This window comes from Emydura macquarii, unplaced genomic scaffold (genome assembly GCF_026122565.2).
Source record: "Emydura macquarii macquarii isolate MOO-44397 ecotype Brisbane River unplaced genomic scaffold, CSIRO-AGI_Emac_v2 contig_1253, whole genome shotgun sequence".
Classification (NCBI taxonomy): Eukaryota; Metazoa; Chordata; order Testudines; family Chelidae; genus Emydura; species Emydura macquarii.
In genome coordinates, this window is record NW_027131390.1 from 53,834,363 (window position 1) to 53,846,878 (window position 12,516).

General features: G+C 39.0%; 1 protein-coding gene across 3 annotated transcripts in view; it reads left to right on the forward strand.

Moving 5' to 3' along the window:
- MCM3AP (minichromosome maintenance complex component 3 associated protein) overlaps window positions 1-12,516 on the forward strand; it is an 80,188-nt gene that overhangs the window by 13,592 nt on the left and 54,080 nt on the right. For all 3 annotated transcript variants that reach the window (XM_067548817.1, XM_067548818.1, XM_067548819.1), the window contains exons 7-11: window positions 1,864-2,003; window positions 6,870-7,067; window positions 7,309-7,577; window positions 9,016-9,178; window positions 9,941-10,101. In XM_067548817.1, coding sequence (XP_067404918.1) covers window positions 1,864-2,003; window positions 6,870-7,067; window positions 7,309-7,577; window positions 9,016-9,178; window positions 9,941-10,101 — 931 coding nt within the window. The remainder of the gene's footprint in view (window positions 1-1,863; window positions 2,004-6,869; window positions 7,068-7,308; window positions 7,578-9,015; window positions 9,179-9,940; window positions 10,102-12,516) is intronic.

Below are 12,516 nucleotides of genomic sequence, written 5' to 3' on the forward strand. Positions count from 1 at the left end.
ATGGGGAGAGGGAAGAGAATCTGAGCCTGGGCTGCTTCCAGGTGAGGGATTGGGAGGGTGGGGGAAGGAGACTCGGGTGGCAGGGCTCCAGCTGTCCCCTTTATACTTGCCTTCCGGGTGCACATGAGCCTCAGCATCCCAGGGCTGACAGCCAGAGCTCTTCTCCACCCCCCACCCCACAAAAAAAATGGCATACAGCTCGTGCCTCCCTTGTGTCTCCCTTGGGAGGCCCACTCCATAGCTTGAGAACTGCTGAGTTGTTAGAGGCCACATTAATAGTTTCATATTAAACTTGTTTCACTATTGGACTTGTGTGATGTTATTGGAGCAAAAGTCTTAGCAAATAGGCACTAAAGTTTTTTTTTTTTTTTGTTCGTTCTGGAAATCTTACTATGGTAAGCAATAAATATTCAGTATATGGGTTATAGTGACATGACTCTAATGTTATTTGAGAGCCATGCATCTAAATCCCCGTATATCGCACTGAATGTTTATCTAATATGGATTAAGCTGCCTCATGGGACTATGCAATACCAGCATCTTTCTGGTGACTCCATTAGTTTCTGCAAGATCTGTGAATTTAAAGAAACAGACAACCTGTATATTTTTAGTTACAAAGATATCCTTCTGAAAGTGGATTGTTGTAATACTGAGTGCAGACAGTGAAAAATAGCTCTTTGGTCCAAATGCCTATGTTGCTGAAGGGTTTAAATGCAGTGAAACTGTTGAGAAAGCGGTACGTCATTCAAGTGGACTCTGCGAGGTGAAGGGGTATGGTGGCATAGCAAGATTACAGGAATGGAGGCAGGTCAGTGGATCCATTACTACATGCTTGGCCCTAAAATGCTTGTTTCCTGCTGCCACAGCCGTGAGGCATAGTGACTACTCACCAATTTCTTATGCATGTAGATTCTTTTTCCCTTAGATCCTTTCTATAAAAACCTATATAACCTGGCTTTGCATGGTGGGGAAGATGCATAATTTAGTCCTAAGAGTGGTGTGAACTGCCATTCATCTCTACATTGTGTTAGCTCTGCAGCCTAATGATTATTTGAATATGACCTATTACTCAGCTAATCATATCAAAACATCCATCTGCCCTAAAATGTTGTGTAGAGCAGTGGTTCTCAACCAGGGGTATGTAGAATTAATTTAGATATTTGCCTAGTTTTACAACAGCACTAGTTTTAAAAAGCACTAGCGAAGTCAGTACTAACTAAAATTTCATACAATGACTTATTTATACTGCTCTATATACACTGAAATGTAAGTACAATATTTATATCCAGTCAATTTATTATATGGTAAACATGAGAAAGCAATAGTGTGCTGTGACACTTTTGTGTTTTTATGTCTGATTTTGTAAGCAAGTAGTTTTTAGGTGAAGTGAAATTTGGGGAATGCAAGACAAATCAGACTCCTGAAAGGAGTACAGTAGTCTGGAAAGGTTGAGAACTACTGGTCTAGAGTACCCCTGCCCCTTTTACCCCACCTGTCCAAGTCTGACCCTGCCTCTTTCAATTTAAGGAACACTTGCTTTTAATTGTAAGCAAATGTCTATTCACTGCCTTTTCAGGCTAGGTAGAGTGAGAGATGCAAAGTCACTGAAGCAAAGGAATCCACTGTTAGTGCCTGAATGATCTTTACAGACTGTAAGCGCCTTAAAAAAGTGACATTTGTACAGTACAGTATACTGTCAGCAGTCTCTTAGTAGTGAATAATAAAGTGTGGATGTTTGGGTTCCCACTGAAACATAGCATACCCAGGGCTGTACTATGGTTTGGTTTTATCTGGGTGATGTACATCATCAGGAAACAAAGAGGCAGGACACTTAACAGTTGTTTTTGTTTACCACCTGTTTAGCTCGAGTAAAAAGGACCGATTTAGGCAAAGCTAAAACATTTGTCGGAACATGCCCAGATATGTGTCCTGAAAAAGAACGCTACATGAGGGAAACAAGAAACCAGCTCAGTATCTTTGAAGTGGTCCCCGGATCTGACAAGGTACCAGCCCTTATGTACTGACTGCCGCTGTTGTGATTGTTTGTTTATTTACTGTCATTGAATCATCAGTAAAGCTGTCAATACTATGCAGTATATCTCTGGTTTAATTCTGATGAAAAATTCCAGGGACCAATGACTCTTTGTCCTAGATCTTAAATATGAACTGGATTTTTTTTGACAAAGAAACTCCATGTTTGTTTATAGACGCATAGGTAGTAACACCCTTTCCAAGGCTGCAGTAAAGGTATATAAAATTCCCCCTGCTTACAAGAGGGGAAGCTCTCTTTTAAATTAATATAGGTTATTGCAACAATTATAGAATCATAGGGTTAGAAGGGACTGCCAGGGTCATCTAATGTACCTTCTGCCAAGATGCAGGATTTGTTGGGTCTAAACCATCTAAGACAGATGGCTATCCAGCTCCTTTTGGAAACCTCCAGTGAAGGAGTTTCTACAACCTCACTAGGCTGTCTGTTCCATTGTCCTACTGTTCTTACAGTTAGGAAATTTTTCCAGAGATTTAATCTAAATCCGGTATGCTGTAGTTTGAATCCATTGCCTTTTGTTCTGCCCTCTGTGGCAAGATAGAGCAAGTTTTCTCCATCAGCCTTGCAAGTATTTGAAGATAGCTATCATGTCCCCTCTTAATCTCCTCTTCCAAATTAAACATACCCAGTTCTTCAGCCTTTGTTCATATGGCTTGCATTCCATCCCCTTGATCATCTTTGTTGCTTGCCTCTGGATCCTTTCTAGCTTCTCTATCTTTTCTATACATTGGTGATCAAAACTGGACCCAGTATTCCAGCTGAAGCCTAACCAGTGCCGAGTAAAGCTGTACTATCACTTCCCATGACTTGTATGCTATGCTGTTGTTAATGCAACCTAAAATTTGCATTTGCTTTTTTTGCAACAGCATTGCACTGCTGACTCATGCTAAGGTTGTGATCCATTACAATTCCCAGGTCCTTCTTCACAATGCTGCTGCAAAGCCAATTATCCCCCGTTTTGTATGTGCATTTGGTTGTAATGTATTCTCACCAGTTTTTATACCATAGTCCAAATGTTGAGGCTTTCTCTTGTCTGTGGTGATAGAAGATTCTGATAATAGGAGTAAACAAGAGCTCATTCTTGCCAATGAATCTGACCAAAATACATATGTTTGCCTGTCTGTCTCTCAAAGGAGAGCATGGGCTTTTGTACACCATTTCATTCTTGGATGAATGCTACTTTTTCCTGATGTACTTGACAAGACATCTTGCTGAATTTGGGATGAACTTCTCCCTTCTCAAAACAGTTATTGCTCTCCATGTTAGCACTGTAACCTCCTCTTCAGGCAACAAGGAGAAGTGCTCTAGCTGTCACTGAAGCCACTGTGAATACTTTGGGAGAAAGGATGTTTTTTGGTTAATGTACTAGACTGGGACGCAGGAGATTAGAGTTCTGTTCCTGATTCTGCCACAGACTTCTTGTGTGACCTTGGACAAGTCACAGTTTCTCTGTGCCTCTGCTCCCCACCTTTAAAACAGAGGTAATAGCACTGCCAGCCTCAGAGGGGTATTGTGAGAATGTATCCATTATCGTGATGGGGACCATACAAAAGTCTTTACATGACTAAATTAAATACCATCAAGTCAGTAAGGTATGGCCCTGCCTGCAGTGTGGAAATGACAGATGGTGGACAACTGGTGTATAATATACGAATATCAGAAGTCTAAATACTAAGATGGGTGAACTAGAGTGCCTAGCATTAAATGAAGATATTGATTTAATAGGCATTATGGAAAGTTGCTGGAATGAGGATAATCAATGGGATATGGTAATACCAGGGTACAAAATATATAGGAATGACAGAGTAAGGCAGGCTGGTAAGGGAGTGGCACTATATATGAAAGAAAGCATAAATTCAAATAAAGTAAATATCTTAAATGAATCAAACTGTACCATAAAATCTCTATGGATAGACATTCCATGTTTGAACAGTAACAGTATAGCAGTAGGAGTACATTACGAACTTCCTGACCAGTGATTGTGAAATTCTTAGGGAGGTTAGAGAGGCTGCAAACACAGAAAATGCAATAATAGTGGGGGGTTTCAGTTATTTTCATGTTGAATGGGTACATCACCTCAGAAAGGGATACAGAAATAAAATGTCTTGACACCATAAATGACTGCTTCTTTGGAGCAGCTTGTCCTGGAACCCACAAAGGAAGAGGCAATTCTTGTTTTTGTCCTAAGTGGAGCACCACATCTGGTCCAGGAGGTGAATATAGCTGAACAGCTCAGTAATAGTGACCATAAACTAATTAAATGAAATATCTTTTTAAGGGGACAAATGTGAAAAAACCCACCACAGTAGCATTTAACTTCAAAAAGGGGAACTACACAAAAATGAGGAAGCTAGTTACAACAGAAATTAAAAGGAACAATGACAAGGGTGAAATGCCTGAAAACTGCACGGAGACTATTTTAAAACATCATAATAGAGGCTCAAATTAAATGAATACCAAAATCAAAAAAAAGTAAGCGGACCAAAAAATGACACCATGGCTAAACGAGAGAGTGAAAGAGGTGGTTAGATGCAAAAAGACACATTTTAAAAATTGGAAGTCAAATCCTAGTGAGGAAAATAGAAGGATGCATAAACTCTGGCAAGACAAATATAAAAGAATAATAAAGCAGGCCAAGAAAGAATTTTAAGAATTAACTAAAGACCAAAAAAACTAACAGAAAAATATTTTAAAGTATATCATGAGCAGGAAGTCTGTCAAACAGTCAGTTGGGCTACTGGATGATCAAGGTGCTAACAGAGCACTTGAGGAAGACAAGGCTGTTTGGGAGAAGCTAAATTAATTCTTTGCATCGGTCTTCACTGCAGAAAATGTTAGGGAGATCCCCATATCCAAGCCATTCTTTTTAGGGAACAGATCTGAGGAACTGCCCCAGATTGAGGTGTCAGTAGAAGAGATTTTGGAATTAATTGATAAATTAAACAGCAAAAAGTCCCAAGGACCAGATATTATCCCCAAATGTTCTGAAGGAACTCAAATATGAAATTGCATTAATAAATTGAATTAATAAATTAAATAAAATTGAATAAAACAATGAAATTGAACTAATAACTCTGGTATGCAACCTATCACTTATATCAGCTTCCATACCAGATTACTAGAGGGTAGCTAATGTAACACTTATTTTTTAAAAAGGCTCCTGAGGCGATCCTGGCAGTTACAGGCCAACAAGCCCAACTTCAGAACCAGGCACAGTGGTTGAAACTATAATAAAGTACAGAATTATCAGACACACAGATGAACATGATTTTTGGAAAGAGTCAATATGGCTTTTGTAAAGGTAAATCATGCCTCACCAATCTGTTAGAACTTTTTGAGAGTGTCATCAAGCATGTGAAAAAGGGTAATCCAGTGGGTATAATGTACTTGGACTTTCAGAAAGCCTTTGACAGGGTCCCTCACTAAAGCTTTTAAGCAGAGTAAGCAGGCATGGATAAGAAGGATGGTCCTCTCATGGATCAGTAACAGGCTAAAAGCTAAGAAACGAAGAGTAGGAATAAATGGTCGGTTTTCACAATGGAGAGAGGTAAATAGCAATGTCCCTCAAGGATCTGTACTGGGATCTGTGCTGTTCACCATATTCAGAAATGATCTAGAAAAGGGTGTGCACAGAGAGGTGGCAACATTTGCAGATGATACAAAATTGCCCAAGATAGTTAAGACCAAAGCAGACTACAAGGAGATCTCACTAAACTGGGAGACTGACCACAAACTGCTAGATGAAATTCAGTAACGATAAATGCAAAGTAATGCACATTGAAAAACATAATCCCAACGATGCGTACAAAACAATAGGGTCTATATTAGCTGTTACCACTCAAAAAAGAGATCTTGGAATCATTGTGGCCAGTTCTCTGAAAACAGCTATTCATTGTTTAGCAGCTGTCAAAAGAGCTAACCATATGTTAGGAACCATTAGGAAAGGGATAGATAATGCAAAAGAAAATATCCTAATGTTGCTATATAAATCCATGGTACACCCACACCTGGAATACTATGTCAAGTTCTGGTCATCTTATCTCAAAAGAAGATATATACTAGAATTGGAAAAGGTGAAGAAAAGGGCAATGAAAATGATTAGGAATATGGAACAGCTTCCATAGGAAGAGAGATTAAAAAGACTTGGACAGTTCATCTTCGAAAAGAGACGACTAGGGGAGCATATGATAGAGGTCTCTAAAATCATGAATGGTATGAGAAAGCGAATGGGGAAGTGTTACTTACCTCTTCAAAGAAGTAGGAGTCCCCCAATTAAATTAATAGGCAACAAGTTTAAAACATACAAAAGTGGAAGTACTTTTTCACATGATGTACAGTCAACCTGTGGAACTCATTGCCAGGGAATGTTGTGAAGGCCAAAAGTACAGCTGGGTTAAAAAAAGAATTAGCTAAATTCATGGAGATTACGTCCATCAATGGCTATTACCCAAGATGGTCAGGGACACAGCCCAGTGCTCTACATATCCCTAAACTTCTGACTGCCGGAAGTTGGGACTGAATGACACAGATGGTCCTGTTCTGATCATTTCCTCTGAAGCATCTGGCACTGGCCACTTTCTGAGAGAGGATATTGAACTAGATGGACCCTTGGTATGACCCAGTATGGCTGTTCTTATGTAAATGATGTCCTTCACAACAAGGGTTGATAGTGGTTTGGCCTTTAGTATGGACAATCTCAGACTCCTTTTCAACAGCCTACTCTATTCTGAAAATAGATATTTGGCCACAGTTAAGACAATCAACTTTATACTCAGAATTTTAACATACTTCTTTGATTGCTTTCTTCCTGCTTTCTTAGGTAGACCATGCAGCAGCAATAAAGGAATACAGCAGGTCTTCAGCAGACCAGGAGGAGCCTTTGCCTCATGAACTGAGACCTTCAGAGGTGTTGAGCATGACCATGGACTATTTAGTTACCCAGATCATGGATCAAGGGGAAGGGAATTACCGCGAGTGGTATGATTTTGTATGGAATAGGACACGTGGCATAAGAAAGGTACTTGGACCCATTTGACAGCTAGAATCCAAATACACCTGTGGCATTTTAAAAGCTAAAAAACATGTTAAAAACAAAACAAAACAAAAAAGACTCGTCCTTTCAAAATTACAGAGCTTTCCCTAGAATGCTTGTGTGAAAAATATAGAATGTCCAGATGAAATTCAAAATGGCTTTGCTCTTTTGCTGTGTTTGTAATTATTGCTACATTTACAAATATTTTGCTTTTCATTTTGGTCAGGATATAACCCAGCAACATCTTTGTGACCCTCTAACAGTATCATTGATGGAGAAGTGTGCTCGCTTTCACATCCATTGTGCCCACCACTTGTGTGAGGAGCCCATGTCCTCCTTTGATGCCAAGATAAACAATGAGAACATGACTAAATGTTTGCAGAGCCTGAAGGAGATGTACCAGGACCTGGCTAATAAGGGTATTTACTGCAAGAGTGAAGCAGAGTTCAGAGGCTACAATGTCCTGCTGAATCTCAACAAGGGGGATATTCTCAGGTGAATTGTCATCTTGTCCCACTTACCAAATCTTTTGCCTCAGGAGCATTTGTACAATATATAAATCATATTTAGAAGATCTTAATGAAAGTGAAGGGTTTACTGTTACATTTTGAAAGATACAAGTTGTTACCATGGAGATTTACATTATTATATATTTAGTTTTTGCATTTCATTTCCTTCAACTTACTTTTTAGAGAGAGAGAGGAGAAGAAAGAAACTGTTTATGCTCTAATCATTTTAGCATTTGAATCATTCCCATTATGTTCTTGTTTTTCTTCTCACTGAGACAAATGTAGTGGGTGATGGTCACATTCAGACGTTTGTGATGGGAATAGTTGGACTGGAGACAGTTTTCAGTGTGTCTGGGTTAGCAGGACAGCATTACATTAATTTATATTGTGATAGCTGTATCTTTGCCAAAGATAAATGTAGATTTCTACATGTAAGCTTAGAATTTGCTGAATATGACAGAATGGAACAAAAATTACAGAGAAACTGTAAAACTGCTGCCTCTCTGAAATTTTTGTAATCTGCATTTCTCTCCTGTTGCTAGTGTTAAGGTTGTGAGTAACGTATGGAGATAGATTTTTCTGTGTTCTAATGCAAGCCTCATGCATTCTGAGACTAGCAGTGCAGGATGGACCTGGGAAATTTGCAGTGATATCACAAAAGGGGAAGGACTTCCTTACTCTGCAGATGCTCAGAAATTATTTTTCAGTTGCCTAAAACATATTTGTTCATTTTCACCCCAACCCTCTCAAACTTTCACTTTCTTTCATTAAGGACTATTTATTGGACAAATTTCAAACTACACCCATTTTTCCTGCAGTTTGCTTTTTAAAAACTGTTAGCTTATTTTAGTAAAAAGAAAAACTCATACCACTCCCCAACTGGGTGGATGGAATTTACTAAAATGTTCTTCCTCAGAAGAAACTAACCTTTGAATATAAATATTTGAATAAACATCTTTTTTTAATATCTAACTATTGAAATAAACAGAACCATATTTTTAATTCATCTGAAAAACATTAAATTTCTTTAAGTACTTCAACACCACTTTTATTTTTTCCCCATGTGTATGTAACTCAAAACTCACTTTTTGGGCTGAGAAAAGCATGAGTCTTTAATCAAAGGGGATTCTTTTTTCAGAAAGTGCCTAAAAACATACATTTTAAAATTAATTTGCTTTCCCAGCCATAACAATAATACTCCTATGTTAATGCTAATTGAACTATTGTGTAAGAGTATAAATGATAAGATATTGCTACTAATTTAATTTACTAATTTAAGTTACACTGTCAAGACATCAAGACTATCTTTAATTGTGTGAGTGTTTTAAAAGCGACCATTTTTAAAAATACATTCATAGAGGTCACTGTCAAGGTGTGGCCATTAATTTTTTGGTGAAAAACTCCCATCTTTCTTGTCTCAACAGAGAAGTGCAGCAGTTTCGTCCTTCTGTTCGAAACTCAGCTGAAGTTAGATTTGCAGTTCAAGCCTTTGCTGCGTTAAACAGCAATAATTTTGTAAGGTTTTTCAAGTTGGTGCGAGCAGCTTCCTATCTGAATGCCTGTCTTTTACACTGTTACTTCAACCAGGTAAGAAAAAGGAGATTTGTGTGTTTTGTACTGGTATCTAATAATACAGTGTGTAGGGAGGGTTGTTTCAAAGAGCACCAAACCCAATTTAACCCCAATATTTCTGCTGTATTCTTAAAAAAAAAAAAAAAACACCCTCAGGTTTACAAAAGAAACAACCAAAATCCCTTTCCACCATAATTCAAAAGAGAAAAGGATTTGCTTTCAGTGTGAGTGCATAACTATTTTAAAATTTGATATTCTTATATCCCACCAAATATGGAACATATTTTCAGGGTGTTATTTATTTTGGGGTCTCATTTAGTCGTCTTATTTGTGGTATTATACTGCCTAGAAGTCCAAGTCATGGACCAGGACCCCATTGTGCTAGGCACAATACAAACAGAGAACAAAGAAACGACCTTGGCTTGTTTTGGGAAATGTCAGTGTCCCAGTGTTGGAAACCCTTAGACACTTGTGCTAGTGCATGAGAAACAAAAGAAAACACTTGTAAGAAGCCAGGCTTGGTTCACTGTCCGCGATGAGTGAAAGCTAAAAAGCGAACAGTGTAAAAAGTGAAAAGAAAAGTAAATATAAACAGTTCTTTCAGATTGAATAATTGAAGGTGGTATTAATGTATAATTTTCCAAAACTGATTTTCATATTGACAGTGCCCTCTTAATTTCCTAGGTGTGAAGAATAGCTTTGTCTAATACATATTTTATGAGGTCTTTCAGAAGTTTAACAGTTACTTGGCTTTTTTCTTTTTTCTTTTTTCCCCAGATACGCAGAGATGCTCTAAAGTCTCTCAATATTGCCTACACTGTGAACACTCAGAGATCCACTGTCTTTCCTCTGGATAACTTGGTTCGCATGCTATTGTTTATAGACTGTGAAGAAGCCACTGATTTTATAAGTTATTATGGCCTGAGTGTGTCTGATGGGTAAGAGGCAAGGAGAGTTTGTATTGTAGTTAATGCCCAAAGACCCTGCTCAGTGCCCTGTTGTGCTCGCTGATATACAAACACATCTTTGATCCCAGATAAGAGCTGCAGCTTGTCAACAAGAGAGAGACATGAGTTAAAATCAAGACCCGATTTTTTTAAAAGATCTGTTCTAGTTCCAAAGGAGTTATTTTGGGGGACCTTCTATAACCTGTGTTATACAGAAGGTCAGACTAGAGGATCACAGTGTGGTCTCTTCTGGCCTTGAAATCTATCCCCTCCAGTGAAGCTAGAGCTAACAAGGCAGACAACATTGTTACATTACCACCAATGATGGTTATTAAAATATGCAGAGGATTGCCTCAAAACCTCCGTTGTATGAATTGAAGGTGACTTGCAGCTCTAAATGATATAACTATCCAGTCATTGTTGAATTCTGTGGTGAGTGTGGCTAATAACCAAAACACACTATATATGAGTCATTAGAAAGCTTCAGAAACCAGTTGAGGGTGTAAGGTGGGATTTTCCAGAGTGATTATTGTTGGCCTAACCGCTCCCATTGAAGTCGGGGAGTTTTGCCATTGACTTAAATGGAAAACGAGTTAAACTGATGCTGAGTATTGTGGGAAAGCCCATCCTTAATATAGAAATGTTCTGCACTGGGGCATTAGCTCCATAATTTTAAAGGACATTTGCTTATTTATAAATACATATATTTAAAGTTCACCTTTTGTAGCACCCTGTGTTATGAATGCTGTGAAGGCAGCATGCTTAGGCTTTGGTAAGGAGCATCTCTCACTACTATTCAATAACTCTACTGGCTGGCTGACCTAGTGTGAGTTGAGCAAGGTTGGAGGGCGTTCTGTCTTGAATCTGAAGGTTTTAATGTGGTTTAGCTTGCATCGGTAAATTACTGAATTAAGCTAAGCTGCTTTAAATGCATCTACATTGCAGGTTTGCACCAGTTAAACTAGATAAATTTAAAATTGGTTTAGTTACATTAGTCAACTTTCGTCGTATAAACAAGATCCATGAGAACTAGGGTTTTGATTTTTTAAAGTAAGCCGAGATTCTGGCAAGGAAAAGTATGTACACAGTGATGGTGGCAAATTTGCCACCATCAGATCAATCTATCCGGATTGATTGAGCGGAAGTGAAGACCCGCTCAATTGATCTGGAAGTAAATTCAATTAAACCATCTCCCCAAAAAGCGTAGTGCTGCATCGGCAGGAACACATTTCTCATTGGCACAGCATAATGGAGATGGCACACTGAAGGGAAGTTATGAAAGTCGACGTGCGTTACACAAACTACTCTGCCAAATTTCACCGCCATTGTAGACCAGACCTAAGATGGCAGTCTCCAAAAAAAAAAAAAAAAAGAGTTCTAGGTTGGCAACCTGGTGTGACCCTGCCCAATCTGAGCCCCTGGTGCTCTATATGCTTTTTTCATTTTAAAGACCTCTTTTGGCAGTGGTAGGGGTAGGGCATGCCACATGTCATGTAGTGTAATGAAAGGCACTGTGTTAGGGAAAAGTAGTAGTAAGTATACAACCCCACGGAAAAGTTGCCATTTCTTCTTTAGGCTTTTATTAGGCTAGGACTCCTCCAATGGGAGACATGAAGTTGCAGTCACAAACTGCCAAAAGTGATTTTATATTCTGTGAGTGAGGAAGGCTTTAATTAAAACCACTTGTTATTTTATATTTATCATCCACTGTCATATTTTAAGCTTTTTGTAGTGAAAAAAAACAGAATTAGAATAATAAAAACATAGAAGATTAGAGATGGAAGGGACCTCAGGAGGTCATCTAGTCCAACCCCCTGCTCAAAGCAGGACTAACCTCAGCTAAATCATCCCAGCCAAGGCTTTGTCAAGCCACAGCTTAGAAACCTCTAAAGATGGAGATTCCCTCCCTAGGTAAGTCATTCCAGTGCTTCACTACCCTCCTAGTGAAACACTTTTTCCTAATATCCAACCTAGACCTCCCCCACTGCAATTTAAGACCATTGCTCCTTGTTCTGTCATCTACTACCACTGAAAACAGCCTACCTCCATCCTCCCTGGAACCCCCTTTTAGGTAGTTAAAAGCTGCTATCAAAGCCCCCCTCATTCTTCTCTTTTGCAGACTAAACAAGCCTAGTTCCCTCAGCCTCTCCTCATAAATCTTGTGCTCCAGCCCTCTAATCATTTTTGTTGCCCTCCGCTGGACTCTCCAACTTGTCCAAATCCTTTTTGTAGTGGAGGGCCCAAAACTGGACACAATACTCCAAATGCGGCCTCACCAATGCCGAATAGAGGGGAATAATCACTTCTCTCGATCTGCTGGCAATGCTCCTGCTAATGCAGCCCAATATGCCAATATGCTTCTTGGCAACCAAGGTACACTGCTGACTCATATCCAGCTTCTTATCC